The sequence below is a fragment of the Cyanistes caeruleus genome, chromosome 7 (genome assembly GCF_971803275.1).
Source record: "Cyanistes caeruleus chromosome 7, bCyaCae1.hap1.1, whole genome shotgun sequence".
Lineage (NCBI taxonomy): Eukaryota > Metazoa > Chordata > Aves > Passeriformes > Paridae > Cyanistes > Cyanistes caeruleus.
In genome coordinates this window covers 22,335,777-22,362,608 of record NC_141707.1, presented here as the reverse complement: position 1 = coordinate 22,362,608, position 26,832 = coordinate 22,335,777, and the positions used below count along the sequence as shown (strand labels likewise).

Below are 26,832 nucleotides of genomic sequence, written 5' to 3'. Positions count from 1 at the left end.
ACCCACTAAGCCCTGTGTCTAAGTAGCACATCTATATGTTTTTGGAAGACATGTACAAAAGAATGAAAACAGAAGAGAATTAAAACAAAATAAACTAAAAATAAACAAAATAATAAAAATAAACAAAATAAACAAAATAATGAAAAAATGAAAACAGTAAATATTTTCCTCACTAACTGAATAATCCTAGAGAAGGCTTATTAAAAACAGTAAGGAAATTCACACAGGCTAATTAAAAAACAATGCTTCTTAGTATGCTATTCAATAAAAAACATTCATTGCTTTCAGTTTCAGAAAATTCTATTTCAACAGCATTGCAATTTTGTATTTTATTGGTATTATAACTTACTGCAGCCCATTTCATCAAAATGGTCTCCACAGTCATCGTAATTGTCACAGACATAATGTAGGGGAATGCAATTCCCATTACTGCACTTGAATTCTTCAGTTTTACAAGGTCTTGGTGTTGGCTCTCTACCTACAATCAAGAAAAGAAATATTCCTCTGTCATAGTTTAAACTACAAAGTACCAACAAACACTATTCCCCATTGCTAAAGGGGAAGCTGATGCCATCTGGTAAAACAGTGACAAGACTATTTTGGAAGTCTGTATAAAAACCATAACCAGGATGTAACACCCTGATTTCTAGTAACATCTCCATGAACTGAAAGAAGTCCTGCTATTTTATAAAAGGGACAGAAGGAAAATCCTTAGTGTTAATAGTTGACTAAGCTTTTTTTAATTGTGCAAACCTATTAATATCCTTCAATTATATACTTCCTCCATCTACTGCAGACTTCTAAAAATCATGGAGATTTTAGTAAACTATTTACTTTTAGAATATTGTACAATAAAACCATGAAATAATATGATTAAACTTGAAAATGTATTGCACAGTCAGCTAGAAATACATAAGATATCTGAGGGCAAAAACCTATTGAATATTAACAGACCTTCTGCAGGGTCTGAGCCTAAATACTAAGATTGTTAATACGTGTTTAACAGTGCCACAACTTCAGGAAGTATCCATTTCTTTATTTTAAAAGTTGCAGCTGGCCATTGCATAGCATCACATCCCATCCTATCCCATCCCATCTCATCCCAAATTTACTATACACCCCAGCTCTTTATTCTTCCTCCTTTTAAGTGGAGTTCATAATAAGAGGAACAAATGCAGCAGGTGCCCATAGGAAAATACAATATCGTTTTTAAAATCATGCTCTTTTACTTTTCAGACAAATGTTTGCTGATTTTTGCTACAGAGAGCTATGAATACATATTACTAATAACCATAGCTCAAATTATTTCATAGTGAGGTCTTGATTTCATCATTATTGTTAACCTTGACATCCCTTTGGAATTATTTAATATTAAGCACATCAAAATTACTGAACTTGATACTCAATTTTGTGTAAACATACAGTGTTCCTCTTTCTCGTCACTGCCATCACCACAGTCATCCTCCTGGTTGCACAGCTCGTGACTGTATATACAGCGATTGTTTTCACACCGGAAACGGAATGGAGATTCACAAGCAATATCCACTGAAAGCACAGAGGTCAATCAGTCACACTTGAGACTTCAGGCCACTGGGTCACAAATTATTCATATCACTTTTCTCTTGGAACATTCATATGTTTTGTATATTTCAAAAGGTGAGGAGGAATTCAGACAAAAAATATTTTCTGCACATTTTGGTGATTGGAAAATTCTCTAACTACATATTACACTGAGGTTTCTAGGTTTGTTTGTGAAGTAAATTAACTGGAAATCCAACATGGTATTTAAGTGCATAACTGACAAAACCAGTTTAAATAGTACCTCCAACATCTAATTATTAAATCTCAAGTCAGGACTTAGCAGCCATATTTACAAAGACGTCCCAACAACACTAATAGCTTTAAAAGTTCAGCACTTGTGACAATATACATCATCTGAATAAGTCTTTCATTTCAAACTGATATTCTTATTTTTGATAATCAATTTGAAAATGTGAAATAGTGACCTTATCTCTCTGATATGCTTCTCCCTACTTTTATAACCACATATACAAACATTTACAAAGCAGTGAGAAATTTTGTCAGAGAACAAAGTGAATTTGCATTAAAAAAATTTCTTAGCACTTATCCCAAATAATTATAATTTATTTTCTAATTGATCTATTATGTGTAGAAATTAAGCATGTTGTTTATTTTAATTCCTCTCTCTTACAGCAAAGGTGAAGTTCTTCATCAGAGTCATCTCCACAATCATTATCCCCATCACATTTCCAGTATGGCTGAATACAGACATGGTTTTTGCATTCAAACAGCATGGGTGGACAGTATGTACCATTAGGATACCGTGTTGCTGAAAAAAGGAAAATGATGATATTTGCATTTACAATAAAAACATCATGTTTTCATGAAAAATATTCAGTCCAACCCTGTATTATTTTTAAAAGCACTTATCTCCATAATAGGAGATACTATATAAAGTGCTTCAAAGATGTGCAGCAACAACAGGCTGCAATGACTGAGGACTTCTTCACAGCTAAAAGTAATTAATTCAGGTTTAAATGAATAGTGAAACAACTCTACATTAGACAAACTTTTGAAAAGAAACTAATTAATTTAACAAATGGTACTTAAATTTGTTATTGACAAATCTGTTCAATAAAAAAGATAATTAACCTCACTGGCACCAAACATGAATGATTGAAGAAGCACATAAGATACATAATTCCCAAAGGACTCATGTTGATATAGCAAAAAACCCCCATTCATATTCTGTAAAAGCTGTGAAAGGAACTGAACTAAATCAAAGAAAAAACAAAAATATTATTCTACCAACTTATATAAATAAACCATACCCTTGACCTTTCAGTGGCTTCTCATACACTTTATCCTACATTTAAGAATAGTCAAATATTTTATATTCAGGCTCTGAAAGACTACTGCTGTGATGTACCAGGATGTAGTTACCATCAGAAAAATAAAGGTAGTACTGTGCAGATGCTCTTCTTACTTAAAGCACAGGTATTAAAATTAAGTACATGGAAAGATGTACAGAACTGCCCAGATACCAACATGAAGAGAAAGGAATTCTCCCAAGCACTGATGCCTAAAATCATAGAAATATGTAAGTCAGAACCAACACCTCAGTAGGTTCCACCCAAAAAGCTGATGTCAGTCAATACAGATACAGCATAGAGGGAATATTTTCCTTCCAACTGGGAACAATACTTTCTGGGTAAACAGTTGCAGCTGTAGATCTAGGCAAGCTACAGATATTTTTTTCACATTAGCTCAATATACCAAAGGAAAACAGAAATGGAAAAGTATATTATTTCCTAGGGTTCACTGACACTTTAGGACACTTCACACTAATTCAAGTATTACAAAAAAAATCTTATTACAAAACCTTGTTAGAATTTGCTACAATTGAAATAGTTTGAATCTTGCAGTGTTCATGGGAGAGTGAAAAATTTTAATTCAATCACACGTGTATCTTCTCCTGGACTTCGTAATCACATTCATTTCCTACCATTAAAAGAATGTGTTTACAGTCAGTGTAAGAGATGGCAACCCATTTTTATATAAAAAGCTGATTCAAAATATTATGCTTATCCTGAATCTTTACTAACATCACTGAGCATTGCAGAATTCTGTATCTCTAAGGAGTCATCTCACTTAAAAATAGGGAAAAGTGCAAATCTTTCTGAAAGTGAGCACAATGAGCACCAATTGCAAAGCTTGTTACTCACGACAAGTAGCTTCATCAGAGAAATCAAGGCAGTCTGCATTTCCATCACATTTGAAGCGCTCTGCGACACAGTGTCCACTGTCACACTGGAAATAACCTGGGTGGCAGGTTCTCAGCTCTGAAAAAGATTCAGAAGTTAGTGTTGAAATGTCTTCTTGTTCAAAGACAGACTTCTTACATTTTGAGAATAATCTTCTGAAAACAACTGGAAAATCCCAGACTACTGAAACTGTGGTATTCCCTACTTTTGGTGGAGTGAGTAAAGTGACAGGGCGAACATTACTTCTTTAAATATGCTTCCCATAAAAGATCATTTTGCAGAATAATTTATCACATTAGAAACAATGGTGTGAACATGTAAGAGGTAGCATTCAGATAATACACACCACAGTCACGTTCATCCGAATTGTCTTCACAGTCATCATCATGGTCACAGATCCACCGGGAAGGAATGCAGCGCAGATTGTCACAACGGTATTCACTTTCTGTGCACTCACGAGGACCTTCATTTAAAATCAATGTACAAATATGAAAACTTTCCCAGATGTAAACATCCACACCTGCCTCATTGAACCAGACAAAAGTAATGTGGGCAGATAATGAGGTAAAATCTTTAAAACTAAATTATGTTAAAACAACATTCCCACCAAGTAATCTTTAAATATGATAGATATTCAAAGTCCCTCTTGACATAGAAAAAAGGAAAATCATTGCAGACTTTGTTTCAACACAGAATTATCCAGGAGCTTTTAATACAAAGCAGAAAAAAAAAATCCACTATCATTGTTTAAGATACTATATAATACTACATTTGCACATAGGACAAAATTCAAATTCAAAATTCATGTCACTTCTTATTGGAAAACAGGAATTGTGTTATTATGATGACTGGATTTATCAGTGTTTTTATGTAACCAGAATGTATCCTTGTGATATCAGTGTGGTATTTCAGCAAATAAAAGACAGACTACCATATAAACAAAAAGAATGGTTGCAATTGAGAGCAGTCTGCCTTGTTCTCATAAGAAATAGAAGAGTATTTAAGTCAAAAGTGGGACTACATAATTACAAACAAAAGAAGAACTCACTGCAGTTGTGCTCATCAGAGTTATCTCCACAGTCATCATCTCCGTCACACTTCCAGCGCAGCGGGATACATCGATGATTGTCACAACGGAAATCTCCAAAAGGACTGCAAGTCATCTCCTCTGCAGTGAAGACAGTTCGCCAACAAAACAGCACACATTAGCACAGTCTTTGCCCAGGTACATTGTTACTGAAGGCTTTCAGAAAATCTGGGTGTTTGCAAATTGGAGAAATATTTTAGGCACAAAGTTACGTTGAAATGACCCTCTCCAAACTTACCACAGCCTTGTTCATCACTGTTGTCTCTACAGTCATCGTTCCCATTGCACACTGCCCACAATGGTACACAACGGTAGTTGGTTCTACAGCTGAATTGTGTGTGATTGTCACATCGGTAAGCAGATCCCACTGAAAGAGGCAGTTGTCAAAATTAATTGTTACTTAGCCATTAACTGCTCTCCTTGCTTTTCTGCTTCTCCTAACCTTTTATAACTTACAGTCAATGATTTTGACTAAAAAGAGATTTCTGCTATTTTCAGTATTGTAAAGTAGAAAGCATTAAATGTATCCGATTTTACTATCTTTCCCAATCTATGCTGCTTGTATTCTGCATATGCTACAAACCCATCACAGGATCAAATCATACTTTTTGTGTTTTTCCCTAAATTATTCAGAGCTGGTGACACTAGCAATAGCCCCAAATGTGGGAGCCAGAGGAGGCAGCTAGTTCTCAAATGGCAAAACTTGGTCACAAGTTTTTGAAGATGCCCATTGATTCAGAGAGAAATTCAAGCACATATAGGAAAATCCTAGCATCAAGAAAGTCAGAGTTAGATCTTGATAACCAGTTTCTCATAAACTAGCAAGCATAAATAATCTTTCTCCCCTTCAAGAACAGGTAAATAGTAAATTATCACATAATCTCTATGTTTTCTAACACTCTTTACTACATGCAATTAGCTTGCAGAAAATATTCCTTTCCAATAAACTTTCAGTCTCAGGAAAATTAAGTTATGTGGTTCACTCTGCTTTTAGTGCATTTTAATGTAGGCATTTTACTACAGCTCTGTGCTTACTGCATTCGTGGAATGGCTCATCAGAGTTATCACCACAATCATCATCCACATCACACTTCCAAGACTGTGGGATGCAACGGCCATTGTCACATTTAAATTGGCCTGGGGGACAGGTTCTACTGGCACAGTGAGCACTATCTTCATCCGAGTTGTCACCACAGTCATTCTCTCTATCACACTGCCAGGCTTCCGGGATACATCGCTTGTTGGCACATTGCCACTGATGAGTTTCACACTGGTGATTAGCTGAAAGAATACACATCAGCTGTTAGGATACTGAAACTTACAGAAATGATCTCCTGCGGTTATGTCAATTGAGCCCTTATGTTTACATCAACAGTTAAAAACAATGCCAGAAAGAAAATTAAAATGCCACATATACTTGCCCAGTTAAAGCTGTTAAGGTAAACATTTCTAACATCACACGTCACATTTTCCCCAGGTATCTTCAGAGAAGCTCACTAAGGCTCTGCAGTTTTCTAGGAGCAAGATATATACTACCTTCTCCTAAAGCAGAGGGAAGTAAACCCAGCATTCCACATGACTGAGGCAGGGTTTCCCACTCACTTCACAGAGGACCTAAGTGGCATTTTGGCTCTGGCCATGCTATCAGCTTAGATGTGTATTGCCTGATGAGCCTGTTTCTCTATGAATTAACATGACAGAAAACATAGCAGAAGACCATGCTAATATCAGCTGCACAACCTACAAAAAAATCACCTCTATTTTAAAGGGCAAAGCACTGAAAGCTGGTATCAGCAGTGCTGGCAAACTTGGGTAGCTCTGAAAACAGGAGTCAACACTTATCTCTACTCGAAGAATTTCTTGCCATACTACACTCTACTACTTTCTCTTACATACACTACTAAACTGTTCAAGAGAAAATAGTGTATTATAACTCCCATTTGTGTTCTAGACCAAAGGATTCTGGTCACATGCACAAGATAATGAGTAAAAGGAATTACATAGACCTAAACTGATGTTTATTGTATCCAGTATGTTATGCTGTACCCAGCATTACACAGCTGCTATATCTCTTCTTTTCAATTCCCCTGTGGCACACTTAAGATCTTAGCTATTTGAAACTCAGTTAAAACTGACATTTCATTTAATTCTGTCATTGTTAAAACCACATTGGAATGGAAGGCAATGAAACTATCAGTTATATAACCACACTGCTTTCCCCTTGGTTTTGTATTGTTTGCAACTGCCAGAACTACATTATTTACAAAAAGAGAACTAAGGATACACTTTTTTAAATTAGACAAAAGGTTTTTAAGGAGATAAAATTATTCCTCAAGCATAATTATGCTACATTTATATAAGACTGCTATCACACACTGCTCTCCAAAACTTATCTTCCCCCCATGAACTGGATTTTGTGCAATGCAGAAGGTGTAATAATTTTATCCCATCACACAAAGTAGAATAGAGGGAAAATTAGCACACCTGTTAGACTGACCTGGGCATTAGGAAGCCTTAGATTCTCCACAATCACCATGGCTTTACTCAGAGCAAAACAAAATGAGTCCTGTTTCTAATATTTTATACCTCAGATGGTAATTTACCCCAGTTACCTCAAATCTTTCTTGAAGGTATGGAAACTGTTTATGTTTTAATATAGTACATTTTTGTTCTCCTTTACCCTGCTTGCACTGAGGTGAATTGCTCCAGCAGGTGCAAGACTAGAAAAGACTGCATCTGTCTATCTCACCTTTTCATCTTTGAAAAAGGGACCATGGTTATGAAATTTGTATGTTGATTACAAGTTTTATACTGGCAAAACCCTTTAATTTATTTGTTGGAACATACCACAAAGTACAGGATCTTCATCTGATCTGTCATGGCAATCCGGCTGGGCATTGCACAAGAAATGTGAACTTGTGCAGTTCCCATCATTACACTGGAACTGTCCCACAGGACAGTACCGGTGCGGACAGGTTGGGGGCTCATCAGAGCCATCTCGACAGTCCCTCTGTCCGTCACATTTCCACCAGATGGGAATACACCTATAAAGAGAAAACATTGGGTTCTTTGTTGAGGATATTGCTTTACAGATGTTCAACCATCCTTTTACAGCACAAAAGGCAGTCTTGTCTTAGTGCTATTTCTTGAAATATCCAAAAGATCTTGAATTTTATGTCTTCTATTTCATATGGCAAATGCTAACAAAATATGCCAGAATACTGTCACCAGAAACAGAGGATAAACAGATTATATTGATGGACCTCTAGAAGAAAGTTCACAGAAAAGAATAAAGATTTAATTTTTATGTTTATTTGTGGTAGTCTTCTCACATATTTTTTGGATCACTCTCCAACTGGATTTTTAATAAGGTAATATTTCAATAATTCACCCAAACTTTAGCACAAAAATTCCACTAGGGTTTATCATTATAACACTACCTCAAAATGCAACCCTATAAGCACACCTGCCTTACAGGCCTCAGGGTGATACATCACTACAAGAGCTCTTCTGCTACCATTCCTCTCCCTCCACTGCTGTCTCAATAAAAGGGGTTAGAAATGTGCCCTCACACCAGCCAAATGGTTTTCCTGGACCACTGGCAGACAGCATATATTTAGCAGAAACAGATACTTTGTAAAAGATGTCAAAAAAAAAAAAAAATAAAAGAAAATAAAAGAAAAGAAAAAAAGAAGGTTCCAGATTTGAGAATTCAACAAGAAATGGTTTCTGGAGGTACATGTTAACAACCCAAACTTTGCTATGTTAGCAATGCCTATAACAGAAAGAAAAGTAAAAAAAGTACTACTTAAGGAACCAGTTTAAAAGTACTTTTCCAAAATGAAAGTCTATCTTGCTGTCTGATCCTGGTTTTCTTTCTGCAAGCACATCACAAACTCATCATGAGAGCAGAAGGAATCCCTAATTTCCTGCCATTTTGAACTGACTAAACTGTGAAATACATCCTTAAAGATACATGGAAAAAGCAATGGTGAGCACTGGACTTACCTCTCAGTGTCTGCACAGAGAAACTGGGTACTAGAGCACATTGGAAGGCAGTGGGCTGTATTGCCAAGCTGTATTACCATGAAGTTATCAGGACATTCACAGGAAAACCCCTGGCCACCAGCTTTTATGAGGCAAAGATGGGAACAACCACCATTATTGGTGCCACAAGGATTGTTAACTGGTAAAACAGAAGAATAAATATTATCATATTTTGTAAATTCCAGAACACAAGGCTTTCAATCTACTATAGATTTCTCTAATACTGTTATGAAACCTTAAATGTAAGAGGTTGAAAACCTAAGTAAGTAGGCATTTCCAGAGAGAAATATGTCATTTCATATACATGAAATGTAGGCTATTAAGCCATGATGTTTTAGAAACTAATTTAAAATTATGCATTACCAGTCATTGCTTTTCAGAGAAAGGGCGATTTATAAAGTAGATGCCTACATTTACTCCGTACATTTTATTCCACTCAGCAAAGGCAAAAGCTGAGTGCACTCAGGACCCTTTACAGCTAGTTCCCAGATAACAGCTGACCCTCTAAATGCAAATCTAATTCTGTTTTCTCACCAAATGGTTGTCTGTATGGATGGTAAACATGGATGTCAAATGGTCTGTGTGTGGTATTAACAAGAACAGTCCTTTCTGATCCATCATATTTATTTCCTTTTTCAACTGTCCTTGTGTTCCAGTCAGTCCAATATATTGTGTCTTCAAAAATAGTTATTGCAAATGGATGAGGTAGAGTCCCATCGTATACCGTGTGCCGATGATGTCCATCCAGGTCAGAGTACCTCCACAAAGAAAAATTAGTGCAAAGCATTCAGATAAATGCTAAAATTTCTTTGCATCTTCTCTTCGCAAATTATGTATGCTTATGGTCCTTCATTATTGGTAACCAGAAACATGCAATGTAGAATTGCAGCTTCTTTATGCCCGAAAGACAGGTCACCATTCTTAGCAAATTAATTTTAGTATATGAAGGAAAGTAAAACAGGCTATTTCAGGGAAATAAATGGAATAGGGTAACAGCCACTGAAATGCATAGTCTTCCCACAGAAGCACATTAGCTAGAACAATGAAATTTTGTACATTTATTGCTTTAACAGCAAGTTATTTTTGTCACAAAAAAGACTAGCCTGCCTAGATGATTCAGACTGCTAATAATGGAACACAGAAGACAATAATGGGCTTCCTATATTCCTAAATTTTACATGTCTTTCTCATTTAGAGATTTTTGCTGAGTTATCTTTGACAAGATTTTACATTTTTACTATCACCTTGCTATATGGGGAAATTAAGAAATACAAGAGTGGAGAAAGAGAAAAATAGATATAATTAACTTAGATTTGTAAAAAGATATCTTTAATACTTTATCCTAGAAAAGGCTGCCAGAACAATTAATGTAGAAAAGAAGTAAATACAAATATAAATTTAAATGTGCATGTAAATATTAATATAAATATGAACACTAATATAGATGCAAATTATTGGCTTCAAAGTATTTCAGTATCATGTATTTCAAAACCATTGAAATAATCAGGTAATTATTATTCATTTTTACTGCTATTTACGTGGGAATTTTCTAGTACTAGAAGCAATGTACAGATTTTTCTTGACTGACAAAAAAATCCCATTTGCCAACAGGAAATTCCATATCATACTTATGGACATTCAGACATCTTCTAAAGGTTTGTATACAACTTATTAGCACATAACTAGTTTAGTTACAGCTCAATTCTTATGTATAAGAGAAACAAGAGAACCAAAAAATAGTGACTTTATAGTCAATTTTGCTTTGTTTCAGGTTGTATAACTAGATACGGAGAAGTTGCATATTTTAGTAGAGTGTGAACCTTCTCACTGAAATTTTTGGACAATTTTCAGGGAATGTAGCAACACAGTTACTGTGGCATCTAATGATCCATATCATCTACTACTCCAGGCATTTTGACTCCAGCTTTCTAAAGAGTCAGGGGGCAGAAACACATCTTCTTTTTACAACACCTATAAATTCTCCCACCACAATCTGACGTGAGCAATCATTCAGTTGTTTTAATATTTTCTGTCTACATACTCAATATAATTTAGATGGGCATCTGTCCAGTAAAGCTTGTCGTTGGTGTAATCTATGGTAAGTCCATTGGGCCACTCTAACTTTGTAGAAATGATCACAGTCTTCTCCTTGCCATCCATGCCAGCTCGTCCAATATAGGCTCGATCTGCCCAGTCTGTCCAGTAAATCAGTCTGCTCAAATGAATACTTAGAGTTAGGATTGTTGAAGTAAATATTAGAAGCCACACCTCAAATAGAGTATTTCCTTCCACAGAACTAAAGCAGAGATTGAGGAAGAAGAAAGCTAATATATTTCTTAGTTTAACTGCTACAGCAGTCAATTGTGCAATCACAATTGAATTCAGTCATCTCCAACATCTACCAAACCACACACACTTCTATCAACATTTTTAGCCTTGCAATCAGAACTTTCTAGTCGATATGGAACGAAGTTCCACTTTCAACAGCATGTGACAGCCATGCATATACACCCACAACAGGCAAGCTACTATTTTTCCTAAGCTGCAGCTGAGTACTAACACCACAGAAATCTAATTGCAAGCAACCCAAATTTACTTCGGATTTTCAGAATAGTGCAAGCTTATTTTCAAAAGAAAGGAAAAGTACTCTTGAAAGGTCATACCCATATTTTGGATGAACCACAATTGCTCTGGGATACTGAAAGCAGAAAGTATTGTTGGCATCCACACACCGATCCACCAGTTTTTTCCGGAATCTTCCATCAAGTTCAGAGACATAGAGACAATCTCGGTAGGCATCTACCCAGTACAATTTTCTGAAATATTTTAGAGTTAATTTATTAATTTTTTCCCCCCTTATTTTGCTTCACAGCATTTTATTCTTTTTTCTCCTAGAAGCAATGTATCCCCGTAAAGGAACACATACTTCATTGACATCTCTTCTACACCATGCTCCAGGCTGCCTTTTCACTTCTGCTTTTCCTGTAACCACAATCAGTGGTGCCAAATTAAAACTTGCAGGTGCCCAGTTGAGTAATAATATGCCATTTGTGTTCAAATTCCTAAATCTCTCCTCCCTTTCTGTCCTACCAACAATGGCCAGGAGCAGGGAAACAGACATGCAGTGCAATGGACTGTGACCAGGGCTGTAAGGCATTGTAGGAAATCCTCAACTGTTCCATGCTGCCACCTCTGCTCTCATCAAACAGGTAGAAAAATTCCTAAGTAGTTTGACACCCCAGTTTAAATTTCACCTAGAATTTTTTAACACTTCTATTCCTTTGCCTGGGAATTAAACACAGCTGTAAGCAAAGAAATCATACAAGCAGAAGGGATAATTTTTTAAAAGCCTGCATCAAAGCAAAGCATTAAATTCAATTAGAACTACATCAGGATACTTTGAAATTCTCTGCAGAGCTGGTCAGCTCCAGCACCCACAGTGTTATTGCAGAAATAGCCTGACATATAATTCTGCCTACACCACTTTAAGTAGTAAAATTCCCATCAGGGAGGAGGAGAAAACAGTCTTCTCCAATGTGTATCTCATGGCATCCTTTCATCCTCCCTCTGCACTGAAATCAAGCAGAAAAAATTCAACCATTCTACTGTCCTTGAGCCTGTCTGGAACACCTAAACAAGAACTGACTCAAGACATAACTAATGGTAGCTGAAACAATTCAAAAGTTGTATTAGCAATGAAGCAGTAGGACCACTTCAGCTCAAATTTGCCTTTTGCTTCATCACCTTTCCATGAATCATCAAGTCTTTAGGGCAACATTAATTATCATTAGTTTAGAAACAAAGTGGCGTAAAAATAAAAACTATTATACGGACATATTCATATAAACACTCTCATCCAAGTTTCAAAAGTGAATTTTGAACAATTCTTAATTGGTTTACAGTCTGATCCATGTTACTTTAACTTTTCATTAGATTTCACTTAGATTATTGCACTTGGAAAGCAAGATGAAATACAGCAGGACCACTGTCAGAGTGGCCACCACGTAACAACAGAGGTTCTGTGGCAGTAAATCAGACTGTTTTTTGAAACACAGCAGGCAGTTAAAAATTTGCCATAATGAGGTGTTTTCCAATTACCTCACCCATGTGTTGGCCCCCTGACAGAAAATTATGTGAATCATGCTGTTTGAGTGTGTCAGTTAAAGGTGCATTTTTCAAGAGCAAAAGACACATGCTCTGCACGTTGATACAGGAGCTAAATTTCATTAAGGCTTACTATTACTTACTTCACTGGGATCTAGTTACCTGTTACAATATTTTGTTTATGCAGAGTGAAACCTGCATGTCAATCCCAACAACTGCTAGCAAACGATTGATGAGAGAGCAAGTCTGACAGAACCTCAGTATACCACATATGAGAGTAAATTAAGTGTTATGTATTAGATGCTGATAAACAATTCCAGAGCAGTTGTATAATGCTGCATCCACAACCTAAACTATTTTTGTACTCATCAGGAATTTCATATTGAATGGGGAAAAACCCTTAAGATAAACCCCTTCACATATAATTTCTTCAGTAGCCCAGAAAGACAAAAAATATATTTTCTTACCTGCCAACCCAGTCAACAGCGATACCTTCCCCGTTGGGCACATCATCACTTATCACTGCCTCCTTATTTGTTCCATTTAGGAACATTCGTTCAATGACATTCCTCCCCACATCAATCCAGTATAACCTCTTTTCCACCCTGTCAAAGTCCAGTGCCACCACATTTCTCAGTCCTTGCAAAATGAGAGAGTAAGACTGGCCATCTGCTGTGAGATTTCTCAGATAGTAACGGTTGCTAAAAATAAGGTATGGGGAGATATTACTATTTTGCCGGCAACTTTTTCCATCAGGCTCCCGGATATAGCCTGGGGCACACTTACAGATGTAGGAGCCAGCTGTGTTCTCACAAATCTGGCTACATACTGATGGAGTTTCATTGCACTCATCAATATCATCACAAGTCCGTTTATCAGACATAAGTTTGTATCCAGGATGACAAGAACAGTAGAAACTTGTCTGTGTGTCTGTACAGTCATGATCACATCCACTGATTGAAGGATCACTGCATTCATTTACACCTGGGGAAGGAAAGGAGTTCTATTCAAGGAGCCATCTAGCAGAGTAATAGTGCAGTTACTTTCCAATGCACTCTCTCTCTCTCTCTCTCACTCTCCTTGCAACCCCCTGAAAATGCTGAATGTGGATGTGGGCTGCTGTAATAAAGGAAAAAAGAAAACAACATAATCTAATATAAAATTATTCTACCACCTCTGAAGTCTGTCACAGAGCACCAAGCTGTGACAAAGTATGGACTACGGCATATTTTGGAAATGGAAGGGCAATGCATAACAATGTATGAAATACATTTTGTTTACATCATTAGCTCATTGTCACAGTCAGTTACAACAGCAATAATAAGTATGAATTAATTAAAGTAAAAAAATTTGAAAGATAAGTTTCTTATAACTTCAATTTCTGAGTGACAGCCATGGAATAGATATGACTGGAATTAAGGAATTTTCTTAAGAGTCCATTTTTTCAAAGGTGCCTACAATTTTTAAATTAGACGGTACAAATAAATCTATACATACCACATCCTTTTTCATCACTGTTATCTAAGCAATCATCCAACCGATTGCAGACTTTAACCAGCTCAATGCAGTTTCCATTGTCACATTTAAAATGATGGGGAGAGCAGGTCGCTTCTGGTGTACTACAGAGATGTTCCAGCTCATCAGATTCATCACCACAGTCATTATCCCCATCACAGACATAGGCTTTGGAAATGCAGCGTCCATTCTGACAAGTAAACTGGTGCTGTTGACATGGTTCATAGATGCATCCTCTCTCATCACTGCTGTCACCACAGTCATTCCGCCTATCACACCTGAAGAAGAATGAACACTCTCTTCAAATATAAGAAGGCAATCACAGTCCCCAGTGCAGATGGATAGATTCACTCTCACAATGTCCAAAGAAGGTCAATATTTTTGGCTCCAATAGAAGAGACTTTCAGAAACTGGGGTCATATTACATAGTCTGATCCTATGAGTCCTGATAATATTTCCTGGGTGCATTACAGGCTGGACAGAATCAACCCAGTAGAAGTTACCAGTGACAATAAGAAGGATTAAATGATAATGGTAAGCAATGGGAATATTAAAAGGAAAAAAAGCATTTTCAAGTCAAAGCTAATGCACGAATGCAGAGCAGATAAATAGTTTCATTACAGTATGTAGATCTAATTACAACTAAATGGTGGGGAAAAAAAGGTTGAATTAGTTCCTTCACAATAAGCAATTTTGAGAATTTCTACAACTGCTTGGGTAGTTACAAACCTGTATGCATTACGGACGCACAAGCCATTACTACAGGTAAATTCACTTTCTGTGCAAGTTCTTCGTGTGCAGTTCTGGTGTTCATCAAGAGCATCACTGCAGTCAGCATCACCATCACAGACCCATGCCCGAGGAATGCACCTCCTGAGCGGGGGTCGATTGTTGGCACAAGTGAATTCTGCTGCTGTGCAGTTGCGGTTTGCTGAAGGAAAAGCATACTCACTAACCAAGTTATGAGTTACTAACTCTGTGTGACATTCTCCTCCACCACCCACACAAACAGCCTTGATATCCACCCATAATCCACAACAGAGCCATGCCCTGCTGCACATGCACAGACAAATACCACTACACTTTCTCATGTACAAAACTGCACATTGCTGATTGGGAGCCAAAGCATTCCTTAGGCAATGCTGACATGTACAGAAATCTGCATCTTACTGGACTCTCAAATAAGCTTTTTCAGCCAGATTTTCTGGGAGCTGAATAGTTTCTGTCCCCTAGTTCGTTCAAGGTATTCTGCTCCAGGGAGCAAGCAGAGGTAGCAATATTATAGTTATAATATTATAGTTAATAAGGTCAAGGACTATAAGCATAACTAGCTGTTCTCCAAAGAATTAAGAAGCAGGACCAGGTTGGTGAACCTCCTTCCCCTTTGTTCACCCTCTGAACAGCTATGCTTATTTTATTCACTAGTTTTTAAAGATATTAAGCCACAAATATGTGCATGCAGTGCATGATCACCAGGGAGCATTTTCACTGATCTGCTCTAGCTGCTCAGATCATACACACACCCAGATTAATTATGTCTCCATTTCAACTCAACAATTCAAAGAAGAATAATTTTTAAACTAGAACAATATTTTGCTGGGCTTTTTTACCAGTAAAATATTCAATTTTGATTCAATATCATGAAAATGAAGCTAGAGGAAGATTGTACCTCACTCTTAATGTGCACATTTAAGGGGTAGAAAAACTGGCAGTGGGTGACAGTCTGGGGGTTGGTTGTTTTCAAAAAAATACCTGCAGGACAAAGTGCAGTATATACTTGCATTAGCCACGTACCACAATTATGCCTTTGATCCTCATCACTCATATCCCCACAGTCATTATCACCATCACAGATCCACGTTGCTGGGATACATCTGCCATCATCACATCTGAACTGGTCACTCGAACAAGTCCGCATTTGAGGCACTTAAAAATTAACACAATCACTGTGCTTGTTAAACTAACCTGCACGGCCAACAAATCTACTGAGGACTGTATTTCAAGAAGCTTATGACAGTAAAATGTAAAATCAAAGCTTAATTGTAAAATAGTTAATGCATAAAATGCAAAACATTTTCTTAAGCCAAAAGTGCAACTCCAATAATGTGCAAAGTGAGCTACCAGCCCTGCTGAAGACACAGAAGAATCTTGCCTTGTGTTATTCTTACTTTTACAGTGAGAATAATAACTGTTTTAATATCAACTGTCAGTGACTTCAGTTAGCTCCTTCTCTCCTTCCCTAGAGATCACTGTCTTTTTTTTCACCCCCTATCCTACTCTGCTTATTCCCATTAGTTTGTATTGTACATACAGGATTTGTTTACTGTAATACTATGATACCCATATACTGCGTCAACACTTTTCCCCTCTGCATCCCACATTTCCTTTTTCTCCAAATGTAATACTGCATGCATACTTTCTGTACAGCATGACAACTGCTTTTACATGCAAAACAATACCAAAATATTGCTATTTTTTGCCATTTGATTCACTACCATCATAGTCTTAGAGATAGGAGAGACAGAGATAGGAAGTTATACATTAAGAGTAATCACATTACAAGCAATCATTTGTTGCAACTAAAACCTTCATATTCCACACACAACTTTAAGTATTTAAAACTCAAATTATTTAATGTCTCAGATTAGAGACATTGAATAAAACCCAGAAGATACTTACTTTCCACCTAGTCTGGATTAAGGCTCCTGCCTACAAGACAAACTACTGATTTGCCATTACCCACCATGTTATATCCTCTGAGTGCAGACTTACCACAAGAGGCAGGTTCATCAGACCCATCAGCACAGTCTATTCCTTGATCACAGTACCAATGAGCAGGAATACAACGTCCCGATGTACAACGAAACTCACTATTTGTGCAAGTCAGAGAGACTGGAAGAAAAAACCTATGCATGACTTCTTTTTACTCTGCTACCTTTCCAACTTGTTTTAAATTGCTTTTGAGTTCATGTTATGCAAAAAATATTACAGTCCCAAAAAAAGAAAGAGAAGAAATTATGCTAGGAAGGATGTCCTTTCTCAGCTTCTCTGGAAAGAGTTCATTGTACAAAATAACTTGATACTCATATGCAAAAAAATGGGCTTGATTTTCTCCCTGGGCACAGGTATCAGCTAGTAAGCAGACAGAATTTTCCCTGGAAATAGGACTGCATGCAGCAACCTGAGTTGTTCTAAATGTAGAACATGTGTTCTTCATATACACTTGGGATTTGTGCACAGGAAAATGGTCACATTCCAGTATACTCATTTCTCCAGTGCTCAAACCAGGCATAACAGACTCAGTGCTTTACAGGAAATCAAAATGTGCACGAAGGAAGTAATATCTCACATTAGAGAATTTTCCTCCTACCAATTTTCCTTCACTTGGTGGTAGGTACCTTTTCTTAATGGCAGTGAAAAACAGACCATAGCACTGAGTAGTTCCAACTCAGCATGCTGCAAATACTCTCTGCACTTCAGCCAAGCCCCTTGATCCTGGCATGTATAGGGGTTTTGACAATTTCTTCAGTAATTACCAATACTTTCCTGTGCCCTCTGATGGTTTCAAAATACCAGAAAGATTCAGTCTGGCCTTTTAATTTGCTCTTCCCTGTGCCTTTAATGATGGAAATCAGAGACAGTTAACTATTGCTCATTAACATCTTGGTGTTTCATCTCTCATTCACTCTCTCCCTCTTCCTTGCCCTTCACGACTTCTCAGTTTAAGTAATTCAGCAGGGACATAGACAGCAGAAGGGACAAAACACAACTTTGACAAGCAGAACAAAGCTCATTATAGCCACATATTCTTGACACATTGGTGTACACAGATAAAAGTGGCCACCTTCTGGCTACAAAAATTGAACTCCTATTTCAGAAGAACTGTGGTTCAAGGCATGTACTTTTAGAAAAAATAGTGAAAGCAAAAATAATCTACTCAGGCAATACTAAAACTAAATCACAATCTAAAACTATCCATTATTGATATACCACATTATGTTTTATAAATTGACCAATAATATTTTTTTATGGGAAGAGTACTACCTAATTTCTATCTAATAAAAATGTCCTAGAAAAGCTAATCTGATTTGGAATTAAGACTGGCTGAAAACTAGGCACTTCCATATCCTAACTGGAAGCTACAGTGAACTAGGAATCATATGCTAAAGCATACATAACCACATGAAAGAGCTAAAAGAAATTTGAGACCATAGACAAATTCATTAGGTTAGAAGGAAGAATATTCTAATGTTAAAATTATGGAAAAAGACAGCTCTCTATAATACTTAAGTTACTTAAGTGCCAAACATCTTGTAAAACAATAAAAAATACAGACAAAATAAGCAAGATGAACAATCCTCAAATGCTATATTAAAACTCTGCAAAAAAGTATCATTTTTTTTTTATTAGATAAAAACATTATTTAGATAATTAGGAGCTAGAGGTACCATGAATATATTACTTCAGCATTATAAAATAAGATGTTTTGAGAATAGTTGGAGTTATATTAAAAGAAGAGAGCAGTGGAATAAATTACAGAAGTATCAGAGAAGTAACAGAGACCCTCTTAACTCTCTTAACTTACCACAGTGAGTAGGACTCTCATCGCTCATATCTCCGCAATCATTATCACCATCGCACAAATATGTTCGAGGAATGCAAATATTTGTGCTTTGACATTTTGTAAAACCAGACTGGCATGTACGCTCCGCTTTAAGGAGGGAGGAAAAAAAGTAAAAGTGGTTTAGAGCTATTTTAAATACTGTTATGCTGTTATTTTCATGAACTGCAAAAGCAGCCGATATTGAACTAATCACAGTTTACATCTTAAAGAAAACAAACATACTGATAACTTTTATAAGGCATCTAATTTTAAACTGTGCCATTATGGGATCACAATACACACTCCTGATTATTAAATATAGTGTAATTAATATAGCATGACACAAAGGAAAAAGCCATTGTCAAATTCCCACTAATCCTATCAAAATATAAACTCTGAATCCAAGTTACCTGAAATAATCTGTTTGAAATCCATAGGATTACTCACAAGAATTAACATTACCTACTGCATGAGCATTTGTTGCTTCAAGGCAGACTACTTAAAGCAACATTTATTATGTAATATCTTAGGGTGTTCCAGAACATAATTTAGCAATTCTATTTGCTTCAAATAACACTAAACAGTACCTGTAATGTAAATTTTTAAAACTTTTGTCCTTTTTGCTGATTTTGTCAGATTTCTTCACATAAAACCACATTTACCTCTTTCTTTGTCTAGAGAGTCAGACTCAAAGAGGTGCTAGGTACTAAGGCTCAACTTACGACAATTCCTCTCATCTGATGTGCCATTGTCATAACAGTTGTTTACTCCATTGCAGACATACTGAAGGGATATACACCTTCCATTATTGCAAGTAAATTCTGTGTTGGAGTCACAGGTTCGAAACAAGCAGCCAAGCTCATCACTGTTATCTCCACAGTCATTGTAGTGATCGCAGCGGTAATGATAGGGTACGCATCGCCCATTGCCACAGGTGAAAGCTGTTGGCTGACAAGTATGGAAAGCTGCAGAAAATTAAAAAGAAAAAAAAATGTGGATAAAATATAATCTAAGTTCTCTGACAAAGTAACAACTAAAATCACAATATATTTTTACCTGCCAGGGCAAACACAGCTGCAAAACGGACTGCATGTAAAGTAAAATACATATTTGAATTAAAAAATCAGAAATTGGCTGTACTTGACAAAAATTCAATACTACAGTGCTTCTGGATTCTAAAGCAAACCACTAGTCATTCAGACCTCAAATCTGTGAGCAAGCAAGGGATCTTTCCAAACTACAACCACAAGATCCATCATCATAAAACCATAGAAGTGATAGAGACTACAGAACAGGCAAGACAGAGTATACTTTCTAAAGCTGTTATTTTAAATGCTTACCACACACACTTTCCAACTCATCACTGCCATCACCACAATCATTGTCGTTGTCACATTTCCACCTCTCAGAGATACAGTGTCCATTAAGGCATGTGAAGAAACCGGTATCACACCTGGTACCATTATCCACAATACAATGCTTATTGTTATTGGCTAAATACCAGCGACCTTCAGAGGGGCACTGACATTCTGCACCAGCTGGACCTAAATTTATGTTTGACAATTAAAAAATATAAAAACAGGACACAAAAAGAGGGAAACAAATTTAGCATTGATGTTTTATATAGGGTTCCATGAAAGTATTCATAGTTGTAACACTGGAAAAGGCAAAGTAACTTTCATAATTCCTGTATGATCTATTTACTTAGATAGTAGTGTGGTGAGTTAGCCAAACTTTTATCTCACTTAAGCAAACCCATTAAAACCCTCAAAAGTGATTTCAGAGCTCCTTAGAGGAACTGAGATCCGAATTTGGAGTATTTTAGTACTTGCTTGTCCAAATGCCTATTTAGTGGCAGCAAGATGGCATGAGATGCTTTCAAATATCACGGTTACGTCCACTGAGACTATCCCTCAAAATCAAAACAGGTGGTCAAAATTTCTTGCAATAGACATACTGCTCTTCTCAAAATTGATGAGAAGTTTGAGTTGTTTACAGGCAAGACAGAACTTCAACGTTATTTAGAAACAGGCACTGAATGATTTTTCAAAGGATCATAACTTCCAAAAATCTAAAACACATGAGACAGCTCTGTAACACTTATGTAATAAAGAAATAGCAACCATAAATTTTTAATGTGTTTTGTAGGAAACATCTGATCAGTATACAGTAAGAATATATAATCTTAAGGCAAGCATATCCTGCAGCACTCACTTCATGTCCCAAGGAAAGTTTAAACCCCAGAAAACAATACCTCGGCTTAAGTTAGAGAAACCCATAATTTTGTGAGGATTCTCAGACACAACCCCTAGATACATTGGTGAAATACTATGATCTTAAACAGCAACAATTTCGATTCCATTTATAAATAAAATAGATATTAAAAAATTGTGAACACTAGGAAATATTTCAGCTGTCCTCATGTGACTAGAATTGTTACAGTCTAAACTCTAATACAGGCAACAGTAATAGCTTAAAGTCATCAAGCATAACAGCTTACCTGGTGCACAGATGTGACTGCAGCCACCATTGAACTGGTTGCAAGGGTTCATACACTGCTGCTGCTTACTTTTTGCCCAGACATGAATATCCATTGGTCTTTGTGGAAGATTCATGATCATCACAATCTGATCTGAGCCATCGTACTTATTAGCTCTATAAATGCTTCGTGTGTTCCAGTCTGTCCAATATATGTGCTGATCAAACACTGTCATTGCAAATGGATGCAACGCAGTGCTAACAATTACCTCACGATTTGTACCAGTGAGAGTGCATCTCTCAATCTTTTGCCTAAAAGAAATTATTGCATCTTAAAAGAAAGAAGTCTTTTAACATATATAACATACTTAACATATATATAAAACCATGCCCTAATCAGTCTAGCAAGTGACATCCAGCATTTCAGTAGTGTTCACCAATATCTCAGGTGCTGCTATGCTACTCCACCTCCATTAACTAGTTTGAAACAGAAAAGGGTATGTTTCATTTGACATCCTGAATTCCTTTTTAAAATAGACATCCCATTACAAGTGCCTTGCCCTCCTGCATGCAGCCACCTTATTCCCAGAAGATTCCATAGAGACACAGGCCATGGGATTTGTTGCATAACAGAGAACATCCTTCTAATACAACAAAGATGTCTGAAAAAGAACTTCTATGCTGGAGGAATCAGAGGGGAAAGGTCTGATTGCTGCAGTGGTTTCTCTGAGACCATGGGTGAATTTGAATATTTAGAAAACTAAACCGTTTTTTAAAACTTTCTTCCTGATGGAAGAAATTCTGTGGCATAAATTCAAGGGTCGAGGTCTGCCTGGTAGACAACAGCAGTAATATCAGGCCAAATTCCATAGGTGACAGGCATTAACCATGAGCAATGAATACTGTAAAATGTGTACTAGGATTGTATTTGTTTACAAGACACCTAGGAAAGTCATGAATTGCATGTAAGACAAACAGACAGTGAGTATGTAAGTGCATAAAGCAGAGAACAAAATCTACACTGTGACATAACTTCTTATTGCAAAGTAGTTTCACATCAATATTAAAACTTGACATTGCATTTCTAGTAAGTAATTCTATAATGTTAAGTACCAAATTCAACTGAAATGATGAAAACTAGCTATGAAACAAAGAAAAATAAATAATAAAGCTATTAAAATATTAACCAAATGTAAACCAACAAGTGTGTTATTAATACATACAGATTTGCATCAGCCCAGTACAGCTGCTCTTCTTCATAGTCCAGGGTAAGTCCATTTGGCCATACCAAGTTTGTGCTCACAATAGGCGTTCTAAAATTTCCTCCAAGTGTAGCTCGTTCAATCTTTGCATTTGAACTCCAATCAGTCCAGTACATATACCTGTCAATAACATGATTATATTTTCATAAAACAAAACTCACAAACTCTGCTTTTGGTGGTATTTCCACCCTGGAATCCCTCACTGAAGTGTGCATTGCAAAACTACAGGAAAGGATCTTCTTCCTCTGTTTTGGCTCACATTGACAAGGGAGTCTTCTAGAGGGATCACTGGGGTCCACTGCAGTGAACTTCAGAAAATTTTTTCCAGTTCCTATGTAAATCCAGTAAAGTCAGTAAATGTCTGCTGTATCTTTCTTAATTACAACACAGTATAACTGCTAATGAAATTAAAAGCACAGTATAATACAGTAATTTTCCTCTCAGCAAATCTTTTGATACTGAAACAACAATTCTTCTGAAGCATTCAAGGAATACAACAGAAAAAGGTTTAGAGTAATAGGAAGTGTCTGACAGTCTTTGTCAAGGTTTAAACTGTAGTTTCACTGGCGGTCAAAACAAAGTGCAACACTTACCCTCTGCAGGGATCTAATACAACAGCTCTTGGCCGTGGCACCCGGGCAATCACTGTGCGGTTTGATCCATCCACAGCCATCGAGCTGATGGTCTGGTTGAGGTAGTCACTGTAGTAAACTCTGTTGTTGATCCAGTCAAAGGCTATGCCATCTGGAGTCCCCAGGTCTTAGGCACATGCAAGCAAACACACACAAGCTAAGCATGGTTTCCTGAGATACTGCAGCACTCTTCATCTATGATAATTTGGCTACACCAAAGAGTTCTTTGAAATGCCATTGGTACCAGTGCAAATTTGTCCATTTAAAAACCTGGACTAGTAAAACTGAGGAATCAGGCAGACCTGGGTATACAGTAGTGTTACAAAGACCTTTCCCTCACACAGATTTAAGTTCTGGTTGCTATTCTTCAAGTAGCAGGAATCCTAACTCACTCCATTGTATTTATTACATATAATTTTAATTTATTATGTATAATTTTATATACAAAATAATATCCATCCAGTTTTATATTTCCATTTAACTGGGATCAAGATGAAATAAGAATCTCAGAAAATGAAAAAATAAGGAAGAAAAAAGAGCATTTAATTAGACAACTAAGTGGTCGACCTTGACCTTTATTATAAAAATACCTGTTGAGCTAGTTGTAGCTGCTGCAGGTAATTTTTTTTAATATCTGATTACTTTTTACTGTATTTCAGTGTACTTACCAGATGCAACTACAGTTGGAGAGCCAATTCCTGAGTAAATACTAACATAACTGATTCTTCCTGTTCCTGAAGGATAACTTTGTGTAAAATATATTCGGTTGTTTATGCTGTCAAAATCCAGGGCCACAGCAGTTCTTAACACATTGACTGTGCGGAAGGGAGGACTGTGGTTTTCAGGATCTAGGTGGATACTTCTGAGGGCATTTTCAAGAGCAAAAATCAGGTAATCATCTGTTGAAATGGAACATCTCTTGCCATCACTGCCTAGTGTTCCAAAGGCACAACCACATTTTGGTATCTGAATGTCAGGAAGGGCAAAACAGAGGTGAGAACAACCTCCATTGTTGTCCAAACAAGGATTGTTGTTGACATCAAGGGGTGAACGTGACTGGAAATTACTGTTGTAAATTGTAACATCCCTTAGCCAATTAATGTTATCTCTTATTACTGTTGGCTGATCAGCATTGCCTGGCTGTTTGCTGGCTTGGAAGATTTTTTTCAGGTTTCGATCAACCCAGATCATGGAATTGCCAAAGACAGTTATACCATATGGAGTTGGATAGCGACTGCCATAACGCACAATTTCAACATCACCACCATCAGGCTGAATTCTTGCAATCATATCTAGGGAATCATCAACCCAGTAAACGTAGCCATTGCTGTGATCTATGGCCAACCCACGAGGCGTGACAATGCCCTCAGACACAAGAACTGTTCTGTTGGTGCAGTCAAGAAATGCACGTTCAATCTTTGGATTTTGCCCATAATCTGCCCAGAAGAGATATCTGTTTTTTGGGTCAACTACTATGTGCCTTGGCATGTCTATGGTAGTTTTCAGAAGTACACGGCGATAAGTTGTGTTTAAACGCAAAACTTCTATAAAAGTCTCTGTCAGGAATGCATTTGTAAAATAAAGATTTCCTGTATACACAAAAACAAAACAAATCAGAAAAGCAAAAGAGAAAGTTAATATTAGCATCAATATCTGAGAAACAAAAAATGCTAAAACACGAAACCAAAAAATGAATAGCCATCATAAATATGTTAGTAGTTGGAAGCATAAGGTATTTCCCTACAATCTGACGAATTAGAAAGAAGGCAGCCAAACTGACAGTAGTCAATAAATTTCTAAATCCTCGTGGATTGCCATGGGTATAAGTAGTACAGCTGCCTTTTAAAACACACAACTATGAAATCCATATTATGGCACAAGACTGTATACAGGAACAAAATTAAGTGTTTGATAGGCTTGTTGGAATGAGTTTTAGGATAGTCATCTATTGTAAACACTTAATTTAGGTCCTGTATACATTATTCCTGTATATATATATTTAGTTCAACTGAAAAACTTTCGCAAAACATAAATACAGTATATATATAAAATTGAGGTATGAATGGCAATTGTTGATTAATACTTTCTGAAGAGTTAATATTTGAATTAATCTCTAATATGTTTAAATAGAAAGAGGAAGGACACATGGAAATTACAGTTCAAAGATAAACTATTTCTGCTTTTTTTACTTTTCATTATAGCTTATGTGTACACAGCAATCTGAGGGTAGATGAAAAGTCCTTTCTTATTTACAATGTCATAAGACAGGTTTTGTGCATTCTTCTCTGGTACATGTTTTCACAGTGATAGTACGTAGCTATGTACAAATGTAGATACAAGAAGAGAGGCCTAAGACAAATATTAAAGCATTAGGAGAGAAAAGGCTCTATACATCTCTGATTGACTTTCACCTTTACACGTAAATATATACGTAAGAGCCGTTCATTCCTTCCTCTTATTTTAAAATCAGTCCATTAAACCGCAAGTTTGAACCGTGGCACTTCCATTAAAAATAGTTCCATTAGAATCTGCTTATGTTAGCCTAAAAATTTTATAATATGTAAAGAATTACATTCTCCTAAATTCAGCTGTGCTTACCTGCTACCCAGTCAATTGCAATGCCACGGATCCCATTTCGTCCTATTCCATTTGTAACAACATTTCTAAAATAAGAACCATCAGGTTTAATTTTACGTATTGCATTTTGAGAAGAAACTGTGCTACTGAAGTCACACCAGTAAATGAAACCAGAAGGCATGTGAACATCCACATGAAGTGCATTTCGTCCTGAAATATTTTGAAAAGTATTAATTAATGATTTTTTATATAAACTAACTTATTTAAAGTATGTGCTAGGCTAGAAAGAAATGCCAAAACACTAGGCATGACAAGATTTTTTCCTATTATATTTACATACCTCTTCCTGCCAGTGGTACCATGGCTTCAGAATGATCTGATGTCTCTAAACTAAATCCTTTAATTGCAGAGAGCATAGAAACAACTACAAATGAACTGTATGGGGAACAGGTTCTGTTATCAGAATTTAGCTGAAAGCCAGTAGCACAGGCACAGGAGAATAGTCCACCAGGTACAGGCAGGCAAAGCTGCTGGCAAACTCCAATATTATTACTGCAGCCATTTGAGGAGCCGGCAGAATCTGAAAAAGACATATACAGCAAAACAAAAATTTCAACTGCATCATCACAAACACCCATGGATATACACCCAAATTCATACACTTTTATAGTGTTAACAATCAGCTGACGAAAATAAAGATCCTAATCATAATACATTTTAGCACAGATGTGTCAGCAATAGG

The 26,832-nt window shown here is 36.6% G+C and overlaps 1 protein-coding gene across 3 annotated transcripts in view; it reads right to left on the bottom strand.

Annotated features, from left to right (window-relative positions):
• The window catches only part of LRP2 (LDL receptor related protein 2), a 115,068-nt gene that overhangs the window by 20,553 nt on the left and 67,683 nt on the right, over positions 1–26,832 (bottom strand). For all 3 annotated transcript variants that reach the window (XM_086896715.1, XM_086896716.1, XM_086896718.1), the window contains 27 exons: positions 26,431–26,670; positions 26,112–26,300; positions 24,182–25,102; positions 23,475–23,640; positions 22,843–23,001; positions 21,642–21,931; positions 20,482–20,685; positions 19,864–20,106; positions 19,124–19,249; positions 17,311–17,430; positions 16,333–16,464; positions 15,268–15,469; positions 14,521–14,816; positions 13,491–14,007; positions 11,583–11,735; positions 10,961–11,131; positions 9,454–9,677; positions 8,881–9,058; positions 7,720–7,916; positions 5,908–6,153; positions 5,111–5,239; positions 4,834–4,953; positions 4,132–4,248; positions 3,747–3,863; positions 2,213–2,350; positions 1,423–1,545; positions 350–478 (listed from right to left, as the gene is read on the bottom strand). In XM_086896715.1, coding sequence (XP_086752841.1) covers positions 350–478; positions 1,423–1,545; positions 2,213–2,350; positions 3,747–3,863; positions 4,132–4,248; positions 4,834–4,953; positions 5,111–5,239; positions 5,908–6,153; positions 7,720–7,916; positions 8,881–9,058; positions 9,454–9,677; positions 10,961–11,131; positions 11,583–11,735; positions 13,491–14,007; positions 14,521–14,816; positions 15,268–15,469; positions 16,333–16,464; positions 17,311–17,430; positions 19,124–19,249; positions 19,864–20,106; positions 20,482–20,685; positions 21,642–21,931; positions 22,843–23,001; positions 23,475–23,640; positions 24,182–25,102; positions 26,112–26,300; positions 26,431–26,670 — 5,847 coding nt within the window. The remainder of the gene's footprint in view (positions 1–349; positions 479–1,422; positions 1,546–2,212; positions 2,351–3,746; positions 3,864–4,131; positions 4,249–4,833; positions 4,954–5,110; positions 5,240–5,907; positions 6,154–7,719; positions 7,917–8,880; positions 9,059–9,453; positions 9,678–10,960; positions 11,132–11,582; positions 11,736–13,490; positions 14,008–14,520; positions 14,817–15,267; positions 15,470–16,332; positions 16,465–17,310; positions 17,431–19,123; positions 19,250–19,863; positions 20,107–20,481; positions 20,686–21,641; positions 21,932–22,842; positions 23,002–23,474; positions 23,641–24,181; positions 25,103–26,111; positions 26,301–26,430; positions 26,671–26,832) is intronic.